Source organism: Saccopteryx bilineata, chromosome 3, assembly GCF_036850765.1.
Source record: "Saccopteryx bilineata isolate mSacBil1 chromosome 3, mSacBil1_pri_phased_curated, whole genome shotgun sequence".
NCBI lineage: Eukaryota > Metazoa > Chordata > Mammalia > Chiroptera > Emballonuridae > Saccopteryx > Saccopteryx bilineata.
This window is the reverse complement of record NC_089492.1, coordinates 178106823-178133242: the sequence shown is the minus strand read 5'-3', so window position 1 is coordinate 178133242 and position 26420 is coordinate 178106823. Positions and strand designations below refer to the sequence as shown.

General features: G+C 40.9%; 1 protein-coding gene across 1 annotated transcript in view; it reads right to left on the bottom strand.

Annotated features, from left to right (window-relative positions):
* Positions 1-26420, bottom strand: part of KIF13A (kinesin family member 13A) — a 287998-nt gene that overhangs the window by 91731 nt on the left and 169847 nt on the right. Inside the window, 1 exon segment of the mRNA XM_066268312.1 lies at positions 12676-12736. Within this exon segment, the coding sequence (XP_066124409.1) occupies positions 12676-12736 (61 nt within the window).

Genomic DNA, 26420 nt, shown 5'->3' with positions numbered 1-26420 from the left:
AAAACTTGTATTGTTTAATTAAAATTGTACTTTTTGTAGTTTATTACTCATTTGTATTTATTCTTTAAAATATTGACTATTTGGGTCCTATGTTTATTTTTTTATTTTTTTGTATTTCTCTGAAGTTGGAAATGGGGAGGCAGTCAGACAGACTCCCGCATGCGCCCGACTGGAATCCACCCGGCATGCCCTTCAGGGGGCGATGCTCTGCCCATCTTGGGGCATCGCTCTGCCGCAATCAGAGCCATTCTAGCGCCTGAGGCAGAGGCCACAGAGCCATCCTTAGTGCCCGGGGAATCGCTGCTCCAATGGAGCCTTGGCTGCAGGAGGGGAAGAGAGAGACAGAAAGAAAGGAGATGGGGAGGGGTGGAGAAGCAGATGGGCGCTTCTCCTGTGTGCCCTGGCCGGAAATTGAACCCGGGACTCCTGCACGCCAGGCCGACGCTTTACCACTGAGCCAACCGGCCAGGGCCTATTTTTTATTTATTTATTTTACAGAGTCAGAGAGAGGGATAGACAAGGACAGACAGAAATGGAGAGATGAGAAGCATCAATCATTAGTTTTTCATTGCACGTTGCGACACCTTAGTTCTTCATTGATTGCTTTCTCATATGTGCCTTTACCGTGGGCCTTCAGCAGACCGAGTAACCCCTTGCTCGAGTCAGTGACCTTGGGTCCAAATTGGTGAGCTTTTTGCTCAAACCAATGAGCCCGCGCTCAAGCTGGCGACCTTGGGGTCTCAAACCTGGGTCCTTGGCATCCCAGTCCGACGCTCTATCCACTGCGCCACCGCCTAGTCAGGCATCCTATGTTTATTTTTATAAATAAACTGTTTCATCACTCACTTTTTACTTATTAATTTTAAAATGCTCATCAGATATTAAGGATATTAACGTTTGGTCTATCATATAATATGTTGTAAATATTTTCCTCATCTGTAATTCACCTTTAGGCCTTATGTTGCTCTTTGTTGTTGAAAAGCTTTTGGTCTTTCGTATTTAAATCTTTCATCTTTTCCTTTATAATTTTTACCTATGGTACATGTTATGCTTCCAAATCCTTTTGGGTTATTATTATCCCAAATTACATAAATATTCACCCATATTTTCTTCCAGTTTTGTTGTTTTTGTTTTTTATAATTTTATTTTCAAACTTTACTCCTTATCAGCTATGGACCTTCAGGCAAGTTTTTGGTTTCTTCATTGGTAAGACAGGAATAATAGCTGCTACCTACTGGGTTACTGTATGATTTAATAGGGCAATATAGGTAAAACTCTTACTGTAGTGATTGGCCATTATAAGTCTGGAATATATTTCAGTAATATCTATTATTAATAACACCCCTTAAATCTTTAATCTACTATAATTAATTTTGGTGTACAGAAGGAGATGATCATCTCATTTTCATTTAAAAAGTCCCTCCATTTTTGAAATAATTCCATGAGGTAATCCAATTTCAAAGATAAGAGACACCTGTTCTTAGAAAAAAAAGTTTAAAGGAATCATTTATTATCACTTATTACTATTTCTCTAGATCCCTGACAGGCCCCACTTTTAAAATCCTACTGAGAAAGAGAGGGTTGAGTGTATATGCGAATTAGTGTGTATGGGGTGTGATGTGTTTATGGGTGTGTGTGTTTTGGGTATATATATATATGTGAGGGTTATGTGTGTGTTAAGGTGTTAAAGGTGTGTGTGTTTATCTCATGATAAGAAGAGAAAGAAAGAACAGTACCATTATTTGGGCCAGGATATGCCAACCCACGTTGTCCAGTACAGGAAAAATATTAACCATTCTTTTACAACATTAAGATATCTCAGAAAGGTACATGGGGAAAAACAACATAAAATAATATCAATAAAATGGTGACTAGAAACATACTCTTACAAAGTTTCCTTAATTTTCTATTCTGGTGCCTTTTTACCTGTATGACTCCTGGGCTGGGGTTACACTTGATTGATATTTTTGGTTTGGGGACTTAACCATTGGTGCAATAAGAGACAAATGTTAAATCGACCATGCTGTTAACCAAAGCCTGAAAATGTACCACAGACTCTTTATGCAGGCTCTGTTTTTAACATGACCAGCTTCTACAAAATACCAACTACACTTCACTCAGTGACAGAAAATACTACACAACAAAAACCATGACAGGGCCTATTCAGGAGAGTCTGGTTTATCCAAAAGACTAAAGGAAGTTTTTTTTCTCTGTTCATTTCTATTTTTTAAAAACAGAGGTTCTCTTTTACATCATAGGAAAAACCACCTCCTAACTGCTTTATGAAGCTAAGCTAAGCAAAACAAAACAAAACAAGGATCTATTTATGTTGGATGGTGCGAATCAACGAATCCAGAAAAGATGCATCATCCTCACCCTAAATGTTTTCTGACCCCAGTTTACGCTGACACAGAATGGAGTGCAGTTTGTCTAGGGAAACGCAAACCCGTCCATAAGGTACAGTTCAGAAGTCCTGTGGAAAGCAGGAAGATCTAGGAGTATGTTTCTATCCCAGACAAGCCAAGTAAAGCCACAACACTGTGAAACCCAAGAGCCTGTGGCTTTTCAGCAGGATTGCTGCCAGAGGAGGTGGCCACACTGCAGATGTCAGCTCCACATGCCTATGCAGGGACTCCAAATGGAAAACTCGACCTACTTCTTAGTAACCATGATCAAGATGCCAATTTCCTCTGTGGGGTTTATGATTAGACCACCTATAGCCATGTGAACAAGTGTTAAAACACAGGCATGCCCAAAGCAACTCATAACACAATGTCAGAACAGTAGAGAGGGCTTCTGTGTGGACTTTCTACAAGCAAAGTTATAGACCGATCCACCCAGCCCTGAGTCACATATAAATGATACAGATCTTTGAAAAGCTGACACTCTGAATCCCCACACTTGTGCATAATCTGTCCCTACTGGGAGCAGCAGCAATGGACTCAAAGCTATTAAGCATGTGCTTGGGTGCTTAGTAACTGAGGGAATCCTCTCTAAAGCAGGGCCCTGGCAGCGAAGCAAAGAGAAGAGAAGTTCGAGATAGAAGGGGACATGCCCCTACCATTCACATGTCTAACAACTGACTGAAGAGGCACAGGGGAAACATCACAGAGGGCCATGTTCTCAGAGATGGGAGAACTAAATGGGGGGCAATTTGCATTGGGCAAGGCAGCGTCATGCAGACCACAGCTGAATAATAAAACACTAGGTATGGCAATACAAGGCTGGACACAATATACACAGAATATGACTCATTTGCCTAAAGTAGCTACATGAAAGAGCACTCAAGATTTTAATGTGATCAATAATTTTATTTGTTTAAACACTGTCCAATTCTCATTGGAGTTAATGTGGGAAAAAAATGGTTAACCTCAAATATTTGTGATTTGGAATTCTTAGGCCTGCTCATTTGTGAGGGCGTTTTTCTCATTTCTAAAGAGGTAGACAGCCATAGCGATTTTGATGAGTTTGAACTCGGCAGGTGGCCCAGCTCCAAATCAGAGCACCTGGACAATGCAAGAGCGGACAGGTTCTCCACACCTGAGGGGATGAGGAGTGTCCCTCACTTGGATAAGGCTTCAATAAATCCCTCTCTCAAAGAGAGCAAGTCTCAGAAATTGTCACATACAGTGACTTTAAACCTATTTTAAGTTAAATGACCAAAAACTAACAAGAGTTCAGATGAAGGAACTAAGGCATAACATGGTGACATCAGGCTTAAGTTTTAATCCACTATAGCGGTTTGCCATTAAGGGACCTGGTAAAAGGATCTTGAGAAACTGGGCCATGCGGGTAAAAGTTCCATGGTGGCATCCAAGAGCGATCAACATTGCAGTCCCTGGGAGTCTCACTTGCAGCATGGCGTGGGTGACTCAGCAGACAGATGTTTCCACCCCGGTGACAGTCATGAGCAGGCAGTGAACTCAGCTCCTTTTCTGTTGTCGGATAGAAGGGGGTCAGGCTGTGGTGCCCAGGATGAAAGAAAAAAACAAACCACCTTACCTATGAGGACTGTCTAATCAAAAGATTTTGGAGTGATTCAGGAGGATATTTTCACATAAAACAACTGTGGAAACGGCAAAGGTTCTTCATTTCTACCTGTTCAACTGTGTTCTACACTGTCTCTGATATAGAAGCAGTGTACTCCTCCGGACTATGGGGGTACACAATATTTACAGCACTTGAAGGGAGGTGAAGACAAAGTCCAAATCAAACACAGGCACTCAGGACTGTTAGAAAACTTCTGACAGGTGGGAGAATGCCATTAGTATTATTTCTGGCTAGGTATCAAGTCAGAGCACACCAATCTGACTTCCTGAACACAGCCTCTCGGGATGAGACAGAAGAGATGAGAACCTGGGGCTGCAGCAGAATCCACAGTCTCACACATCGCTGTCATTGACCAAAGTCTACATTTGCCACTGCTTTCAGCTCGCTCACCAGTAGCAGGGCCCAGAGCCTCAGCTTCCTCACCTATAAAATGAGGACAGTCAAGTTTCTACCCAATTTGGGTGTTTTGACAATAAAATAATCTGCTGCAGGTAAAGGAATGAGCACAGTGCTGGGAACCTAGTACTCAGAACTCTATTGCCTGCTGTTCTCTGTCTCTCTGAATAGACTGAAGTGAAAGGATGTCTTGGGTGCCAATAAATGTCCTAAGGAATATACGAAGACAAAGAAAGGAAATGTAGAAGGTGGAGTTGGGTGTGTGGATTAAAAAGATGCCACATACTCAACCTGACAAGTTCGAGGGAAGCCTGTATGTGGATCCTACGAAAGTAATCATATAGGATGGTCTGAGCATAGAAATTCCTCACTAAAAGCATGTCATGGGTAGTCACATCCTAGCCCTGTAACTTCGATGACAAAGGTCAGTTTTTTTTTTGTTTTTTTTCATTTTTCTGAAGCTGGAAACAGGGAGAGACAGTCAGACAGACTCCCGCATGCGCCCGACCGGGATCCACCCGGCACGCCCACCATGGGGCGACACTCTGCCCACCAGGGGGCGATGCTCTGCCCATCCTGGGCATCACCATGTTGCGACCAGAGCCACTCTAGCGCCTGAGGCAGAGGCCACAGAGCCATCCCCAGCGCCCGGGCCATCTTTGCTCCAATGGAGCCTTGGCTGCGGGAGGGGAAGAGAGAGACAGAGAGGAAAGCGCGGTGGAGGGGTGGAGAAGCAAATGGGCGCTTCTCCTGTGTGCCCTGGCCGGGAATCAAACCCGGGTCCTCCACACGCTAGGCCGACGCTCTACCGCTGAGCCAACCGGCCAGGGCTAAAGGTCAGTTTTTACCATAAGTGAGCCTGCCTATTGTCTTTTTGCATCTAAGATAACATATCTTTAAAATGTGAGTGTAACCCCCTTCTCTGGACCTCTCAGGGTACAACCAGGCACCAGAGCAGGAGAACCACAGAACCCCCCATTGCTACCTTGTTCCTTCCCCAACATCTCCACGGACTGTCAGTGTTAATTTTTAATTATCCTGTACCCACCAATGTGAAAAAACTTTGTGTCTCCCAGTTTTACTTTCTATCCAGTCCCAAAGATGTCCCTGCTTTTGCTTTCTCCCGCCTCCCTAACCTACCACCAAACCTACCTTTCATCTCTTCCTTCTATTCTAATGTATAAAATCAGCTGCAAAACTGCCATTGTCGAGCATTTTCTCAAACTTTTGAGAGTTTGCTTCTTGGTAATGGTAGTCAATTTGGCTCAAATAAACTCATAAAAATTCCCTACACATTTGGATGTTTCTTATGTCGACAGGTGAGCTTAAAAAACAGAAGCATACACACATGCTCTTTTTAAAAAAATTTAATGAGGGCTTTGGTGGCTGGCTCAGTGGTGGTAGAGCATCAGCCCGGAGTGTAGAAGTCCTGGGTTTGATTCCCGGTCAGGGCACTCAGGAGAAGCTACCAACTGTTTCTCCTCCCCCTCCCCATCTCTCTCACTCTCTTGCCCCCCTGCAGCCATGGCTCGATAGTTTGAGCAAAGTGGGCCCCAGGCACCGAGGATGGCTCCATAGCCTCGCCTCAGGTGCTAGAATAAAATAGCCTGGGTTGCTGGGCAATGGAGCAGCAGCCCAGACAGGTAGGGGCTTGCTGGGTGGATTCCGGTTAGGGTGCATGCAGGAGTGTGTCTCTGCCTCCTGCCCCTCACTGAAAAAATAAAAAAGTTAATATTAACTTAGCTCATTTGTTTCAGAGCAATTTTTCTTAACTAAACTTCACTTATTCAGTTCTCTGAATTAACCAACATCCTCCTTTCTATCTGTAAGACACACTGGCACATGCCCACTGCATGGGAGATCACCCAGCAGCAAGATTGCTTTCTGGACTCCACCAGCTGAGTTATTCTCTTACAAAGGGTCAGTTGTGTTTGATCCTAAACTTGTTTATGTCGGCTGTACTTCTCTGTCATTCTACAATTTAATTAACAAATGCAGAAAGAGAGTTGCTAATTCTAAGAAAACTAAATTGAATGCTTAGGAACAACCTGATAAAGATGCCAGTTAAAAAATTGTCAAACTAGGCATGGCTAAGACAACTTATAAATGAATTATATAAAAGTAGAATTTTGCAGTCAGATTGTTTCATGAATGCCTCTTAATATGGCATGCACCATTTATAATGAATCTCTAACACACTTTTCAAATAGTCAACCACCACAGCTTCTCATAACCATGATTTTTATATACCTAACAGCTAACCTAAGTGTTTACTCTGTGCCTAGCATTTGCCAAGTGCTTCACATATAGCCGAATAGTAAAATAATCAATACAGTATGCTAAAACAACTGTTTTGAAACTCTGCTAAAAACATCAGTTCTGTTTTTGGCTATTGTCAGCTTTTAGAATGTACACTTCGACAAACAATTAAACAATGGGACAATGCAATCATTTGTACCTCCAAGCACATAAAATCTGCCTTCATGGGAACAGACTCAAACACGGCTGCTTCCCCTACAGCAGCTGTCCAGGCGGGGAGGCACTCAGCTGTCCCCTTGCAATAGAAAGCAACGCTAGCAGAAGTACAACTTTTCTCCTGAACTGCAGGGCATTAACTATGACTGAAAACACATGGCTTCAGCAGATTTGAGCAACATGCCATATGGTGAGAATTGTTATATAACTTCTAAGTCAAAAGTTTAGAATCTCTTGGACCAGGAAATGTTCATGCTTGTAGTGATCTTCAGATCAGCCACCACCAGACTAATTTTCATTTTTGGTATGAAGGTTTATAGAAAAATGTTTATGAAAAAATATTCCCCTACAAGAAAGAAAACTGAAAGCAAGGTTATTGGAAATCACTGCGACTTACCAACATGACAGACTTTAGGCAATGGGAAAACAAGTGAATTTATTGTTAAGAAGGGCTTAATTACAATCAGTAGTTACTTAAATATTTACAAAGACCTATCTGCTCTGATGTTCTCAAGCTCATCAACATTCACTATAATAACTTTGTAGTCCTAAATGTGGATCTGTGTGTCTGTGGGGCTGCTGAGGAAGATGTGTTTATATAGAAATGCCAAGCTTTGGGGGCCTCATTCTGCAGATCACTTATAGGTTTGTTTTTTAAGCCCCAGCACAAGGGTTTTTGCTTTAAAGACTCAGAACTATGTGTCAGACAAGCATTATTACCGCTACCTAACCAAAAAGTAAAACAAGACAATACAGTTGAAATGTAAAATGTTGCAAAGTATGACTCAATGTAATTCAAATGGCTTAACAAACAGCCTTTGATTTGCCTCTGAAAAGTCAACAGCTGTGTGGCCAGCATAAAATGTCTAATTCATGTTTGTCAGAGAGCTGGAGGAGATGTGAGATCAGCCCAAGCCAGCAATTTTCAATCGCTGTGCAGCAAGAGGCACACTTGGGCATCATGAGAAATTTTAAACATACAACACCTATTTAGTCAGGGGCCCTGACCTCTTTTCCCTTAGATTGTCAAATTAAAAAATGACAACTGTCAACACAACAATAACCATCCAGTGTGACCGAATCAAAATTATACCTCCCTTTCTTTGTCAGACTGGCAAAAAATAAATCTTTTGCCGCAGAATTTTAGTCATTAATTTCTGTGTGCCATGAAATAAAAAAGATTGAAAATCACTGATCTAGGCAATTTCTCCACCTTTCACAGATAAGGAAACAGAGATCTCCAAAGTTTGTGGCAAAATTAGGTCTAGTAAACACTAGTACAATGTATTTTCTTTCCAAAGAACTGACACTATTACCCTTACTCCTGCTACAATGTGACAGTGAAAAACATGATAAATAATATGTGAGCTCTTCCTATATGCCAAGTACGGGCCTAAGTACTTCACATGAACAGACCATTTAGTCCTCAAGTCAGAATTATTATTATCTCTATTAAGCATACAAGGAAACAGAAGCACTTTGGTAACTCATCTGACCTTACACTGAGGGCAGTGAAGCTGGAATTTGAACCCAGGCAGTCTGATTTAAGAGCCCACAGCTTCCCACCACTCCAGCCAACCCACTGTAATACCTTTACACATACTACAGAACTATGTGTTTCTAAATCAGAAAACCTAAAAGTAGAAGTTGTTGCTATAGCTTTTAATAAATAGCATAACATAAACATAACTGAGAATTTAACATTTTACACATTACATGAAACTTAACGAGTTCCTGTTTCTCTTTGCTCCTTCAATCCATGCACTTAATCTTTTTCTCCCTCCCCTGCAAATTTTGAGAGCTTTCTTAAGAGCTCTGGTTCTGTATCAATGATGTCATTATTTATTGAGCCTGACAAATAGGTTGGTTCCAAAAAATGTGCCTCCCCTTCCCCACTTCCTCTATTTCCCATCAAAGAATGAATGTTTTATCTTAATATTTCTGTTTACAATTAAGAAGAAATAGCTATTTTTTAAAACAAAGAAAATAGAAATCAAATAACCATCAACTAACCTACTAGGTAACATATTTACTAGGCAGAGTATTTACAAAGAATGCAATCAAACTTGAGAAAACAGTAAACAAGATTTTACTTTTTGCTAAGTCAGTCACTGTATTTGTATAATAATGGGGATATCTAAAGAATAAAAAATTTTCACCCCCAATTTTATAAACAGACATTGCTCTATCAGCCAAGAGAATCCTATTTCAAGGCCAGCTGGAACATGGTATTTGATATGATCGTGCAAAACTAAAATTTAGTAAATTTTAGACTATCAATATGTTTAAAAATCAGCTTTATCATTTTAAATATATCTGAACATACTGTTTGCAATGAGGAAGTACAGAAATCTTGTTTCACACTTGAATTTTATCATCTATACTTAGTAAAGTTATTTTTAGTAAAAAAAAAGTTTTTCCTATATTCAAGGACATAAATGATCAACTGCAGAAGGCTAGAATCGTCTCTGGGCTATAGTGGAGGATGTGATATAGTGGAAATCTGGAAAAGAAAAACAATGTTCCTTAAGCATTATTTTAACTACATCACTCCAAAAGCCCCCCCACCTTTTTTTTAAACCATATCAGTCTAAATTTCTTAGTCTAGCTTTTAAAATTCCCAATGACTTGGCTTCACTCAAGATATACAAATGGATTTCCCTGCTTCCCCCAAAATGCACCTTCTGCTCAGACTAGTCTGTACACCACGCTCTCTCCCACTTCTGAACCTTCACTTACAGATAAAACACATGATGCATTGTTAATGGGCACCTTCCATGCATCAGCATGTGAAGTTACCGATATATTTAACCCCTGTAACATCGTATGAGATAGATCCTATCATTTCCATGTTTCCCATTTTACAGAAAAGAAATTGTAATCTCAGACACTGTAGAGATTAAACTGGCTAAGAGAACCACAGCAGGTATCCTTGAGAGTTAAACCCAGGTTTGACTTCTGAGTCCATGATCATTCCTTGATATCATGCTGCTTCCTCTTGTCTGGATGCCCACTATACTGCCCTTCAGCTAAACCTATGCTAAATTTCTATGTTCAGTTGCAGTCCCCCCTCCCCTATGATGGCTTCCCAGGCAACTGCAGTCTTGCCAGATTCTGCTTCTCCTGCTTTTTTCCATAGCACTTAAAATTGTAAAATTTAAAGTTTAACTAAATATTATTTCAAAATGTTTATTTTGTTTGTTATGCATTCTTTTACGTTCCAACTTAGTTTTTAATTTCTCAAAGGCTTCCTAGGCTACACACACAATAGAGGATTCATGAATACTGGAAGAACAATGCTGACTTCCTGGGTTATACAAGAATAAGCAGTAACACTGGGCTGGGGCACAGAATGGGTGGTGGGGAATCACAGAGCAGAGGGTGGGGAAGGTAGGCTCAGGCTAGATAATAAAGAACCTTAAATGTCATCCAAGAAGTACAGATTGTATCTATCTTTAAGTGGTGAGCAGTCCTTGAAAGTATTTGAGAACTGGCCCTGGCCAGTTGGCTCAGTGGTAGAGCATCGGCCTGGCATGCAGAAGTCCGAGGTTCGATTCCCAGTCAGGGCATACAGAGAAGCGCCCATCTGCTTTTCCACCTTTCCCCCCCTCCTTCCTCTCTGTCTTTCTCTTTCCCTCCCACAGCCCAGGCTCCATTGGAGCAAAGTTGGCCTGAGTGCTGAGGATGGCTCCATCGCCTCCACTACAGGCACTAGAATGGTTCTGGCCACAACAGAGCAATGCCTCAGATGGGCAGAGCATCGCCCCCTGGTGGACATGCCGGGTGGATCCCGGTAGAGCGCATGCGGGAGTCTGTCTCTCTGCCTCCTGGCTTCTAACTTCGGGGAAAAAAATACAAAGAAAAAAAAAGTACTTAAGAACTGAACAAGAACAGTTTTAATTCAGAAAGAGATCTCTGACTGTATCCTGAATCACATTCATTGAACAGGGTGAGAGACTGGGTGTTCTATGGCCATAGCATTTGTCCTCATTTGTTTCTGTTACAGTAGGAAATGCTTTACTTTGTTGTTAAAGCCAAAAGCACATACTCAGAGCAAAAATATAGTCTGCTAACAGTCAAAGGCAAACTATTTCAGTCTTTGTAGAATTTATTATTTATTTATTTAAATTTTTAAATTGAATTTACTGGGGGTGACATTGGTTAAATAAAATTAAATAGGTTTCAGAGAAACAGACTTAGTAGAATTTATTAAAGTCCCAAAGGACCAATAAAAAGACAAATTAATTACAACCAACATTATGAACTATTTATTCACATTAATAAAATACACTGCTGAAGTTGCAAAACTAATACTTAGAAAGAAAGAATAATTTACCCAGTATGAGCAACTGAAGGAATTTTCCTAGTTCAAGACTCTCAACTTTTTCTTTTTTAATGTTTTTCCTTCTTTTCCAAGTGAGAGGAGGGGAGATAGATGCCCGCATGTGCCCTGATGGGATCCACCGGGCAACCATCTGTCTGGGGCCAACGCTCTGCCCATCTGGGGCCATGCTTGCAACCAGGATATTTTTAGCACCTGAGGCGGAGACTACACAGAGCCATCCTCAGCACCTGAGGCTAATGCACTTGAACTAATCGAGCCATGGCTGCGGAAGAAGAAGAGAGAGAGAGAGAATGGGGCAGTGAGAAGGGGGAGAAATAGATGGTTGCTTCTCCTGTGTAGCCTGACCAGGAATGGAACCTGGGATGTCCACACGCTTGACAGATGCTCTACCACTGAGCAAATCAGGCAGGGCTTTTTTTTTTCTTTTTAAGTTTTTTTAAGACTGTCAACTTTTGGGAAAAAAATCAAATAATTTCTAAACACATTTGCTTTATATGACAAGGAAAAGGCTGTCAATAAAATTTCCTATAAGCAGGTAACTTTTTGCTTTCTAATCTTTTAAAGCCTTCATCTTCTCCATCCTTCCCTCACTGTTTTTCTTTCTTTTTTTAAGCAAATGGGAAAGTCATTCAGCTGATACTCTTATAAGTAAAAATAAGGAGAAAACACTCATTAAGACCATAATTCAAGAAAAGGAGGACACATCAGAAAGGAAGGAGTCAAGGCCACCCTCCACTAAAATACTGCACTCTTTAAGCTAAAGCAATTGTGATTAACTCCTAGGAAAGGCTGAGTCACCTATGATAACAAACAATAAAATTAGCAGTCATCTCTGTCCAACAAAATAGGGATAAAATGCCTCAAGAAAAAAACATTAGGAAGTATGGGGCTAGGAGGCCATGTTTCCCTGAGGGAGGTGTGTTTTAGTTCCTATCACCAATGACTGCTGCAGAACTCTCAGAACGGACGGGCTCCTGGACACCAAAGGCACCTGCGCTTTGCTTATATAAATGGACTGTGCAGGCCCTGAAAGTTAATGACAAGGAGAAGCGTGGCACATTAAATCTCTTCTTATGCGACAATCCCAACAGCTACTGTTCATGACTTGAGATGGTTCCCCCTTACCTCTAATCCCTGGAGCATCTCTGAAGACACTACTATCCCCTTGACAGATGAAGAATCTGAAGTTTAAGGAAGTGGAAAAGAAACCTATCCATGACTTCTTAGCAAGTAGTGGCTGAGCCAAACCTGATATCAAATCTTACTGATGTTCTAGCCCACACACTGGATTGGAAAGGAGTGTGAATGTTATGGGGAAAACATAACTCCAGAATAATTCAAGAAAACAGACATAATAAAAGAAGAGGCCAGAAGCCCAACCATCAACTGAAGAAAGAGGGCCAACTTACCAGCATATTTTGTAGTGTTAGATTCATCCATGGACCAAAAGCAATAATCAAAGGCGAATACCTGAATAAAAGAACAAAATATTAAACTTAAAAATTAATTAGACTCTATGAGTAAGTCAGACTGCGAAAAAAAATTCACTGATGAAGGTGAGGATGTCTGCTACTGTCTGAATTTTCAAAATCCGTAAGTCTGATGCTTGGTTAACCTGAAGTTTCTCTTAGACTAAACTAATGATTATCTTCTTGTATTAGACTAAGTTATATATAAATATTGTTATTTATCCAGATTTCTAATTAGCAGAGATCTTAACTAAAATATTTTTGGCCCTGGCCGGTTGGCTCAGTGGTAGAGCGTTGGCCTGGCGTGCAGGAGTCCCGGGTTTGATTCCCGGCCAGGGCACATAGGATAAGCGCCCATCTGTTTCTTCACCCTGTCCCTGTCTCCTTCCTCTCTCTCTCTTCCCCTCCCGCAGCCAAGGCTGCATTGGAGCAAAGTTGGCCCGGGTGCCAAGGATGGCTCTATGGCCTCTGCCTCCAGCGCTAGAATGGCTCTGGTTGCAACAGAGCAATGCTCCAGATGGGCAGAGCATCGCCCCCTGGTGGGCATGCCAGGTGGATCCCGGTCAGGCGCATGCAGGAGTCTGACTGCCTCCCCGTTTCCAACTTAGAAAAATACAAAAAAAAAAATTTTATGTGATGCATTTAGTGAGAAAAAACAATAAGCTCTCCCAAGTCAACATTCCAACACCTGCAGTAGCCCTCCACTGGGTCTCCCACAGCTAGCTGCTCAAGAAACAGAAAAGTGATCAATTTTCATTTAAACCAATTCCTTCTAACTTTCCATGACACTACCATTTCTAGCATAGCCAAAGCTCAAAACTCCCCACATTGTCATCTTGGACACCATTCCCTCTTCTATTTCAGTATGCAATTTTGGACCCAGAGTTGTAATAAACCAATAATTCATTCCTGCATGCATTAATTTTCTGCATAGTTACTGAATGCCTCTGTTACCAGGAATGGCTAATGCTGACTCTTTATGGATACTCAGCTAATTCCTGTTTTCTATGCATATGACCACCACTCATGTTCTGGACATCATTATCAAATGCATAGGGCAACATTCCCTAAAATGTGCTCCAAGGAACATTAGTTGCATGAGACAGTCCATAAAAAAGGATTAAATCACGTTAGAAATGGTGTACATTTTGCCCTTTTTGGGGAATTCTCTATATTAAAGGCTCTGAAAAGTCCTCCAGCAAATAAACCCATTTAATTGTTTAAGTTTTTATTTCTCTAATTTAGGTAGGCAACCCTGTTTTTGAATAATACCTGTTAACATGCCTTGGAATTAGTGTTTCTCAATATAGCTACCTGTTAGCTAACTCTGGCCCAGATGACTTAGCAGCCACTTTCCTGGGCTCCACTTTACAGCCTCTTCCACTTGTAGTACAAACAGCAAATTACAAACCTTCCATGAACAGGGACCCTCTAATGCTTAATCATTTCCAAGGGATCATAAGCACCGAGCAAACAGAACCAAAGCCCTCTGACCTGGCACTGAGACTGGCCACAATGAGGCCTTTCCAGCCATGTTCCCCAACTTCTCTACGCTTCAGCTGAACTCAACAGCCCCTTGGAGTTACAATCCCACCTGTCAATGTGCTCTTCATTTCCACCCTTCAAAATGCTTCATACTCCTCCTATAAGGACCAATTCAATATATTTTTCATCTGGGAAGTGTTCTTTGGTTCAATCCAAAGGAACTGGCTTTCCCTTCTCTAAACTCTCACAACACTCTTCAATTCCCTTTTTGATGACACCTATCCTGATTATTTGTTTTTCACTTATCATGTATATCATCTATGCATGCTTTATCTCCACTGGTAGAATAAGTTCTTTGAAAGCGGGAACTTGGTATCCTTTGTATCCTTCAGTGTTCAGAGTAATTGCTTTATAATTGTTTATTGAATGATTAATGCCATTGAGACCTTACATCAGGGGTCGGGAACCTTTTTGGTTGAGAGAGCCACGAACGCAAAATATTTTAAAATGTAATTCCATGAGAGCCATACAATGACCCATGTACGTTACACATTATCCAATAAAAATTTGGTGTTGTCCCAGAGGACAGCTGTGATTGGCTCCAGCCACCTGCAACCATGAACAGGAGTGGTAGGAAATGAATGGATTGTAATACATGAGAATGTTTTATATTTTTAACGTTATTTTTTTTTATTACAGATTTGTCTGCGAGCCAGATGCAGCCATCACAAGAGCCACATCTGGCCTGACCTGTGGTGGCGCAGTGGATAAAGCATCAACCTGGAAATGCTGAGGTCGCCGGTTCAAAACCCTGGGCTTGCCTGGTCAAGGCACGTATGGGAGTTGATGCTTCCAGCTCCTCCCCTCTTCTCTCTCCTCTCTAAAAAAAATGAATTAAAAAAAAAAAACAAAAAACAACAAAAAAACCCAAAAGAGCCACATCTGGCTCATGAGCCATAGGTTCCCAACCCCTGCCTTACATCATCAAAAGATTAAATCGTACTCTGAACAGTTAAAGCCCACATATACTTCAATGCCTTTAAGTATATGCACACAACTTACATCATCAATCTCAAGTCTAAATTCAGTTTTGTTACTTCTACAAACATTTACTCTCGACTTACAATAAACAAGGCTAAAATGAACAGCTATTTTTTGTTGTTGTTGCAATAGTGAAGGGGATTGTTTTCTTCCTTTCTCTTTCAGAGAGTTCACTGTTGGTGTATAAAAATGCCTCTGATTTCTGAATATCAATTTTATATCCTGCCACCTTGCTGAATTCATTTATCAGTTCCAGTAGTTTTTTGACTGAGTCTTAAGAGTTTTCTATGTACAGGATCATTTCATCAGCAAATGATAGTTTTACTTCTTTTCCAATTTGGATGCATTTTTTTCTTCTTCTTCTTGTCTGATTGCTGTGGCTAGGACTTCCAGGACTCTGTTGAATAAGAGTGGCGAAAGGGGGCACCCCTGCCTTGTTCCTGATAATTTTTGCCCATTGAGTATGATGTTGGCTGTGGGTTTGTCATAGGTGGCCTTTATCATGTTGAGGTATGTTCCCTATATTCCCATTTTGCTGAGAGTTTTGATCATAAATGGGTGCTGGATTTTATCAAATGCTTTTTCTGCATCTATTGATATCATCATGTGATTTTTCTCCTTCCTTTTGTTTATATGATGAATCACATTGATTGATTTGTGAATATTGTACCAGCTTTCCCTCCCCAGAATCAATCCCACTTGATCATGATGTATGGTTTTTTTCATGTATTGCTAGATCCGGTTCGCTAATATTTTGTTGAGAATTTTAGCATCAAAGTTCATCAGGGATATTGGCCTATAATTTTATTTCTTTGTATTGTCTTTGCCTGGCTTTGGAATGAGAATTATGCTCGCCTCATAAAAGGAGCTTGGAAGCCTTCCCTCCTCTTGAATTTTTTGAAATAGCTTGAGAAGAATAAGAGTTAGTTCTTCTTTGAATATGTGGTAGAATTTGCCTGTGAAGCCATCTGGCCCAGGGTTTTTGTTTGTTGGGAGTTTACTGATAACTGTTACAATCTCATTTGTTGTCATCAGTCTGTTTAGGTTTTCTGATTCCTCCAGATTGATTTTTTTGTTGTTGTTATTGTTTTGTTTTTTACAGAGACAGAGTCAGAGAGAGGGATAGATAGGGACAGACAGACAGGAATGGAGAGAGATGAGAAGCATCAATCATCAGTTTTTTGTAGCAACACCTTAGTTGTTCATTGATTGCTTTCTCATATGTGCCTTGACCGTGAGCCTTCAGCAGACCAAGTAACCCCTTGCTCAAGCCAGCGACCTTGGGTCCAAGCTGGTGAGCTTTGCTCAAACCAGATGAGCCCGCGCTCAAGCTGGTGACCTCAGGGTCTCGAACCTGGGTCCTCCGCATCCCAGTCCGATGCTCTCTCCATTGCGCCACCGCCTGGTCAGGCTCTTCCAGATTGATTTTTGAAAGATTATGTTTCAAGGAATTTGTCCATTTCCCCTAGATTGTCTAATTTGGGGGCATACAGTTCTTCATAGTATTTTCATATAATGAAAACGAACACGGTATATGCTTCTACTTGTTTTATCTTCCTTGATTTCTTTTATCAATGTTTTATAATTTTCCGAGTACAAGTCTTTAACCTCCTTGGTTAAATTTACTCCTAGGTACTTTATTCTTTTTTGTTGTTGCAATAGTGAAGGGGATTGTTTTTCTGCTGTGTCAGTTGTTACTTCTCCACTCTCATTTCTCATTTTATCTATTTGAGTTGTCTCTCTTTTTTTCTTGGTGAGTCTGGTTAAAGGTTCATCAATCTTGTTTACCTTTCAAAGAACCAGCTCTTGGTTTCATGGATCCTCTGTATTGTTTTTCTTAGCCTCTATGTCATTTATTTCTGCTCTGATCTTTATTATTTTCATCCTTCTATTTCCTCTAGGCCAGCGGTTCTCAACCTGTGGGTCGCGACCCCAGGAGGGGTCGAACGACCAAAACACAGGGGTCGCCTAAAGCCATAGGAAAATACATATTTCTGATGGCTTTAGCCGCTGAGAAGCCACGCTACTGTCTGCAGCAGCGCTATTCAGCTTGAACACACGCCTTTATGGACAAGCATTCCAAACTGAATGCCTGCGGTCATGCGCAGACGTGATTGTATCATCTGTCTGGGGCCTAAGGGGCAGGGGAAGTGGGGGGAACGCTCCACAGTCCATAGCAGCGCGGCTGCTCGTCCATAGCAGCGCATTACATGTGTCCAGCGCTTGCTGACGTCATCAGTGGGCGGGTGCAGCAAGCGCTGGAGGACAGAAGCCTAGGAGGCGGAGAGCCAAGAGAGCCTGTGAGACAGCCTGCTGGTGTAAAAAAGGTTAATAATGTAAAAACAGTACACACACCATACACACAATACTGTGTAGGTGTATGCTGCTTTGTGTGTAATCATTACACAGTACACAAAGCAGCTTATACTTACACAAAGTACCATACATATATACAGTGTGAACTACATCGGTCTTATACTATAAGAGACCACTATAAGATGTAGTTCACACTGTTCCCCAATGTATAATTATCTCCCATATCTCCCACTATTTTCCCATATTCTGAATGAGGAAACTGCTGATTTCAGTTTCGCCTGAAACTGAATTCGCCTACTATTGATTTCATTGGAGTGCAGTGGATTTTGTGGAAGAGAGCTTCCGAGAATCTCAGGTTACCACACAATCCGTCGCAGCCTCCTTTTGATTTCAATAAGAGGTGGAGAAATGACAGTTTCCGACACATTTCTTCCTCTACTATTCAAGTCAATGGGAGGCCGCAGCAGATTCCGCTCAAATATAGAGCATGTTGCTTAATTTTTTTCATGCTAGAACTTTTCCTAGAGCAGAAAAATTCCAAAGGTGGAATCCGCCACCCCCAATAGACTGAAAGAGGCCTCACACTGAGGAATCTGCTGTGCGGATTCTGCAGTGTAAAAGATCTGCCTCCTATAAAAGTCTGGTTCAATGTCATGTTCCTCAAAGAAGGCAGATAATGTAGGAAACATGTAAATTTTATTTTTATCCAATTTATTTTTCCAAAGCTGAAGTTTCATTTGGAATGATTTAATTTTTTCGGACAAATCCAGGCACGTTGCATTTGGTCCTTGCAGTGATAAATTCAAGTCATTCAAGATGACAAAGATGTCCACCAAGTAAGCTATTTTCTGCAGCTCAGTTTTATCGCTAAATAGTGCTTCGAATTGTGGTCTTGCTTTCTGATTAAAAAATGTTTTCAGTTCATCACAAAGCTCAAAGACATGTTTTAAAACTTTTCCTCTTGACAACTATCTGACTTCAGTGTGAAATAACAGAGCATTGTTTGGCGCATCTAGCTCGTTGCACAGTTGCCAAAACAGCCGACTGTTTAAGGCACTCGACTTCTGTGAAAGAACATTTGCACATGCTTGCAGACGAAATTTCATCATACTTTCCTCATCTACCTGACACTCCATTTGCACTTGCCAGAAGTCCATTCACACTGAAAGTTGAAGATGTTCCGGAGACAGCGCAAGAAGAGTTCATTGACCTAATTAACAATGATGCAGCGAGAACAGATTTCTCTACGATGCCACTGACAAAATTCTGGATTAAGTGTTTACAGTTATATCCTATTCTGTCTGAGACTGTGCTGCGCCTTCTTCTTCCTTTTCCAACAACATATCTTTGTGAAACAGGGTTTTCCAGCTTGCTGGTAATCAAGTCTAAATACCGAAGTAGACTTGTTGTGGAAAATGATCTTTGCTGTGCCCTTGCAGAGAATGCCCCAAGAATTTCTGAATTGGTAAGCAAGAAGCAACCACAACCATCTCACTGAATTTGGCAGCATACTGTTGCAAAATATTGCACTGTTGTTTACTGTTATATTACTGTTGTTATATTTAAACCCATGCTATGCCATGGTGAAATGTTATTTATTTGGAATTGTTGTTATATTTAAACCCATGCTATGCCTTAGTGAAATGTAATTTATTGGAATTAGTAATAAATATTTCTCAATATATAATTAAATATTATTTTTGTGATTAATCACTATGTTTAAATTATGTTTGATTTGTAGCAATGAGAATACATAATGCATATCAGGTATTTAGATTCCGAATTATAACTGTAGCAAAATTACAGTTATGAAGTAGCCACCGAAATTATTTTTTGATTTGGGGTCAATGCAACATGAGAAACTGTATTGCGGGGTCACGGCATTAGAAAGGTTGAGAACCACTGCTCTAGGCTTTACTTGCTGTTAAATGCAAGGTTAAGTTGTTTATTTGAGCTTTTTCTTGCTTCTTAAGGTATGCCTCTAATGCTATGAACTTCCCTCTCAGGACTGCTTTTGCTGTGTCCCATAAATTTTGAGTTGTTGTATGTTCATTTTCATTTGTTTCAAAGAAATTTTTTATTTCTTCCTTGATCTCATTGTTAACCCATTAGTTGTTTAATAACATGCTATTTAGTTTCCAAGTGTTTGAATGTTTTTTAGTTTTTCTACTGTAGTTTCTAGTTTTGTGCCATTGTGATTAGAGAAGATGCTTGATATGATTTCAATCTTCTTAAATTTACTGAGACTCGTTATGTGTCCTAACATGGAGTCTATCCTATAAAATGTACCATGAGTACTTGAAAAGAATGTATGTTCTGCTGCTTTGGGGTGAAAGGTTGTGAAGATATCTATTAAATCCAGTTGATCTAGTGTGCCCTTCAAGGCTGCTGTTTCTTTGTTAATTTCTTTCTTGAGGACTTATCCAGTGAAGTTAGTGGGTTATTGAAATCCCCTACTATTATAGTATTGCTGTTGATCTCGCCCTTTATGTCCATCAAAATCTGCTTTATATATTTAGGTGCTCCTATATTAGGCACATAGATATTTATACTGGTTATATCTTCTTGTTGGACTGCTCCCTTTATCATTATGTAGTGACCTTTATCCCTTACTATAGTCTTTGTTTTAAAGTCTATTTTGTCAGATATAAGTATTGCTAACCCAGCTTTTTTTTTAATTTCCATGTGCATGAAATATTTTTTTCCATTCCTTTACTTTCAGTCTATGTGTATCTTTTGTTTTGAGGTGGGTCTCTTGTAGACAGCTTATGTACAGGTCCTGTTTTCTTATCCACGCAGCTATCCCATGTCTTTTGATTGGAGTATTTAGTCCATTTACATTTAAGGTTATTATTAATATGTAGTTGTTTATTGCCATTTTATTCTTTAAATCTACATTCCTCTTTTACTAGATTTCTTTCCCCTTTGTTCTGTTTACAACAGGCCCCTTAACATTTCTTGCAGCATTGGTTTGATTATAATGAATTTCTTGCATTTTCTTTTTTTTGGTCTGTGAAGTTTTTTATTTCTCCTTCAATTTTAAATTATAGCCTTGCTGGATAGAAAAGTCTTGGTTGTAAGTTCTTGTTTTGCATTACTGTGAATATTTCTTGCCATTCCATTCTGGCCTCAAGTGTTTCTGTTGAAAAGTCAGATGTCATCCTTATAACAGCTTCTTTGTAAATGACTGACCGCTTTTCTCTAGCAGCTTTTAGTATTCTTTATCTCCTAGCTTTGGTATTTTAATTATGATGTGTCCTGGTGTAGGTCTCTTTGGGTTCCTCTTCAATGGGATTCTCTGTGTTTCTTGAACCTGTGTGACTTTTTCCTTCATCTATTTAGGAAAGTTTTCCACTATGATTTCTTCAGTCAGGTTCTCTATCCCTTGTTCTTTCTCTTCTCTTTCAGGAACCCCTGTGATGTGGATGTTGTTTTTCTTCATGTTGTCACAGAGCTTAGAGTTTCCTCAGACTTTTTAATCCTCTTTTCTTTTTGCCATTTTGCTTCTGTGCTTTCGTTTATCTTGTCCTCTAAATGGCTGATTTGATCCTCTGCTTCATCCAGACTGCTTTTAATTGCTTCTAGTGTAGTCTTCATTTCTGATATTATGTTTATCATTTCTGTTTGATTCTTTTTTATGATTTCAATGTCCTTTTCAATGCTTGTTATCTCTTTGTTTAGGTGCTCATTATGTCCATCTATTGTTGCTCTCAGATCCTTGAACATCCTAACAACCATTATTGAAAACTCTGCACCCAGTATCTTGGTTATTTCCATCTCATTCAGTTCTTTTTCTGGGGATTCCTCTTGTTGATTCACTTGAATTGCATTTCTCTGTCTTCATTCACATTTTGTCTCTTTATAGACTGCTCCTTTGGATGTGTTGTTTGTGTAGCTAGCTGAGTATGGGGTTGATGTTGTCTGCCTCCAGCTTTCAGTTGTGTTGTTCCTAGATCTTCTTGGGTTGACCTCAGCTGTTCCTTGTACTCCACTGTGGGCTACTTGTCTGTTGCTACTGCTCTTTTTGCTATTTTTGTCAGAGTTTTCTATGTCTTAGCTGGGTCAGGTGTGAGGAACCTTTCCTTAAGATACCACTCTAACTAAGATTGTTAGGTTCTGAGCTGATGCTCTCCATATCTGGATGCTGGATGTACCAGCCCTGAACCTCCCTGGCCAGAACCTGATGCAGACCAGTGGGGGTCACTGCTTATGACTGGCCCTTAGCAACCTTCTTGGAGCTACAGGTGATCCAGAATTTGTGGCTGCCTTTGCTGGGCCCTGATGCCCTTGTAAATATCAGCTGCACTACTAGGCTGGCTTTTATCTACTCTTGGACAGTGTGTGTGGCCTCTCTTTTTCAGAGGTGTGATCTTTCCACTGGGCACCCACTGCTACCACCTCCTCGGGCACTTGGGCACCAGCACTGCTGAGTGCACGAGCTGGCGGGCCGTAGCTCAAGCTGCTCCATGGGCACAGGGGCTACTCACCTCGCCAGGTTCCACCCCCGTGGGCACAGGGGACATCTCTCTGGGCTCCACCCCTCACTGTCACCACGTGGGCCATGAGTCTCCACACCCTGTAGGTGCGGGCTGCCTCTCTGGGCTCTGCCCCTTGTCACTGCTGTGCTGGCTGCCAGGCTCTATCACCCATCCCTGCTGCTGCCATGCAGGCTGCCTTGCTGGGCTTTGCCCCCCGCCACTGTGTGGGCCAAGTGCCACAGCACCACTGCAGCTGGGCCCTCCTGCCTTTCAGAGGGTACTCAGCAGTTTTGGGGGGGGGCAGTGTAGCCCAGACCTCAGCACTCAAAACCTGTGTTCCTTATACACCCCTGTTTCTAAGCATCTCTTTGCACTGACTAGAGCAGGAGAGCCTCTGGTGGATGAGGTAATTGCTTCCCTTTGCTGGCTTGGTTCTCCCAGGAAAAATGGTCACTTTAGGTTTGCAGAGTGACCCGGTACAGGGTTCAGGATGGCTGTCCCCCACAGTCTCTCCCTGTGCCCCTGAGACCACACTCTCCTCTTGCTACTCCAGTCCTTTCAGCACTCTGCACTCCTAGAGCCCCAAGTAAGTTGCAGTGAACAAGATTTTCTGTGTGTTCCCTTTAAGACGGAGCCTGGGTCTGACAGTTTTGTGTCCCTCTCGCAAAAAGTAACCCAGCTCTTCTTTCAGTTAAATACTGTCTGTACGCCTCCTCTAGTCTCTGGGGCTCCAGGCTGGGGTTCTGGTCCTGGGGCTGAGGACCCACAACTCTCTGGGCAACCCTCCCCACCGTAAGAGACCCTCCAGGCCACCTCTCACTCCTGGGAGCAGGACAGCCCATTCTGCATCTCTGCCTTTCCTACCAGCTCAGTGTGGTTTCTTCAGTGATGCTTGGTTATAGATTCCTCTTCGTTTAGTCCAAAGTTGGTTTTTCAAGATGATTGTTCCTAAGTTAGGTAGTAATCCACTTTGGTTCTGGGAGGAGGGAGTTGTAACGTCTGTCTACTCCATTGCTATTTTCCCTCTTTACTAAATACAAGACCTGGATCCAGCCTCCTCCCTCCGATCCCACAATCTCCTTTTAATAGCACTTTATAACATTTGATATTAATTCCCAGGACATCTTCCTTTCCCTTTGATCTACGTCAACTCTCCTTACTTCAAATAGCCAACAGAGGCTGTTTTTCAATTTTTACATATCTTTATTGTTTTCCTCAAGAATCTCAATGATTCCGCCTAGTAGCTGCTATATAATGAAATAGTCATTTATTTCTTGTATGTTAATTTTCACACCTAGCTAAAAGTTATTTTTACAGTTTGCTATTTTGCATACATGGTGAAAAAGTTAGTGTTTTACATTCACAGTAATGCTACTTAAAAACAAAATCCACCTAAAACTTTCAGGGTCTACTTCTCAGTAATAATCATTCCAGAGTTCTGTGCCAACTACCATTACTAACAAAGAGTTAATAGTTTAAGGCTGTTTTTGCTCATAGAAAGATAAAAGAAAATTTAAGTGTTTGTCCCCTAAAATGCAGACAGATGTTATAACTCCACAGAGGAGAAAAGGGCCCGCACTGATAGATTCAACTGTTCTTTGCTTGTCAAATAACAGCCTCTTCCTGAACTGAATTATGCCTCCAATCTCAAAACCTTTGATCACAGGCATTTTAGAATGCTCATCCCTCAAACCAGTCACAGTTAGTATTTCACTAAACATTTACCAATGAGAAAGCTGAAGCCCAGAAGTCTGAGGGATTTTTCTAAAAACACAAAGCAAGCAAATAGGAAAAAAAAAACTGTTATAAATGTTTTTCTTCAATCCATGCCACAAGTGATCACCCCTTTTATGGAATTCTGCAGCACTCTAGTTCCCGTGGCACTGGCTCACATGTTGTTCAGTGTGGGTCTCACCTCCACTCTCGGGGTGAAGCCACTGGGGGCAGGAACTTCAGTTCAGGCACCTCACAGTTCCTGCCTGGATCAGTACCACATACAGAGCAACCACCATACATAATATTTCTTCAGTAAATAAACATAATACCAGGAGAAGGAATTGGAATGTAGAGAAGAACATGGAATGGATGTGAGTTAGAACCATTACTTCACAGTTCACATGAATAAGCAAGTATGGACACGTCATATATAATTTGTAGTTTGCACAGAAATTAAAACAATTATTTGCTTGACTGTTGCTAGAATAATTTTAGTTATGACTGTTACTAAAAGAGTTTCAGCCTGGCCAGGCGGTGGCGCAGTGGATAGAGCATCAGATTGGGATGCTGAGGACCCAGGTTCGAGACCCCGAGGTCGCCAGCTTGAATGCGGGCTCATCTGGTTTGAGCAAAAGCCCACCAGCTTGAACCCAAGGTCGTTGGCTCCAGCAAGGGGTTATTCGGTCTGCTGAAGGCCTGTGGTCAAGGCACATATGAGAAAGCAATCAATGAACAACTAAGGTGTTGCAACGCGCAATGAAAAACTAATAATTGATGCTTCTCATCTCTCTCTGTTCCTGTCTGTCTGTCCCTGTCTATCCCTCTCTCTGACTCACTCTCTGACTCAGTAAAAAAAAAAAAAAAAAAAGTTTCAAAAATATTTAAAATAATTTCTTTGTCTTATCATTTTGTCCAATCATTTCTCTTGCAATCTTGTCAGTAATATAAACTATTCACAAAATATCTTTTTTCTCGTGGCCAAACTTTACTTATAATTTAATCACAAAAGGTTTATAACAAAAGAAGACATGATTTTCTTAGGTTTTATAGAAGTTTTGGTTTTCTAATACAAAATCCACTGATCTTTCAAAGAGATAACAAAACTAGTTTCTTTATATTTATTTATTTTGACAGAGACAGAGAAAGGAACAGATAGGAACAGACAGACAGGAAGGGAGAGAGATAAGAAGCATCAATTCTTTGTTGCAGCACCTTAGTTGTTCATTGATTGCTTTCTCATATGTGCCTTGACTGGGGGGGCCACAGCAGAGGGAGTGACACCCTGTTCAAGCCAGTGACCATAGGGTCATGTCTATGATCCCATGCTCAAGCCAGCGACCCTGTGCTCAAGCTGATGAGTCCCCATTCAAGCTGGATGAGCCTGTGCTCAAGCTGGCAATCTTGGGGTTTCGAACCTGGGTCCTCTGCATCCCAGCCCAATGGTCCCAGTCCAACACTCTATCCACTGTTCCGCTGCCTGGTCAGGCAAAACTATTTTCTTGAGAGAGTTATTAATTGGAAATTAACTGCTTTAAATAAAAAGGCACTAATGTTTTCAAAGCCAGCACATTACATTAGAGAATTTTACTTCATTTCATAAGAATTCCTAAATGCTTATTTCATCTATTCATTATGGAGTCATGAGCATCTTAACTGGAATCTTTTTTTTTTTTTACAGGGACAGAGAGAGAGTCAGAGAGAGGGACAGACAGACAGGAATGGAGAGATGAGAAGCATCAATCATTAGTTTTTCGTTGCGTGTTGCGACTTTTTAGTTGTTCATTGATTGCTTTCTCATATGTGCCTTGACCGCGGACCTTCAGCAGACTGAGTAACCCCTTGCTGGAGCCAGCGACCCTGGGTCCAAGCTGGTGAGATTCTTGCTCAAGCCAGATGGGCCCATACTCAAGCTGGTGACCTCAGGGTCTCAAACCTGGGTCCTTCCACATCCCAGTCCAATGCTTCTATCCACTGCGCCACCGCCTGGTCAGGCTTAACTGGAATCTTAATGCATGTTGTAAAAAAATAGGTCGTTTGGAAACGGTAAGATTTCATATTTCATCAATGCCTATCAACATTGTGAGAACTTTATTTGTAAAGATATCCATACTTTCCAAATGCCTTCAAGTAGAAAAAGAAAAAAAAAATAGATGCTCTCCAGTTGTTTTTAATATCTGAAAGCCATTGTCTTCATTGTTTTCAATAAAATGTGACTCCACCTTCTCAGAATCCTACTCCTTCCTCTTCATTTGCAATTTGTAACATTCATCTCAGCACTTAATTCCCTGCAGCTTACAGTCCACATCTGTTCCACCTTTATTTCTTAAAAAAAAAAATCTGTTAGCTTTGCATCTTTGAGAACCAATGAACAGCTAGTAAAGTTATTACAAGTTGTTTTTAATAAGGCAAAAATGTTGAGTGATGTATATCCTGAGGCAAAGGAGTCCCAGGACTTAGGAGCAGAATACAGCCTAGTCAAACTCCACTCTTCTCTAATGTCCAATCTCTGATGGCATTTCAGCAAAATTCAATTTACAATAATAAAAAAAGGAAGAATGAAAGAATCTTCTACATTCCTTGAAGAACCAGAAAGCATCAGTGTTCTAAAAAAAATGTGATCTGGTAATCACTTTGCTAAGTCATAAAAAC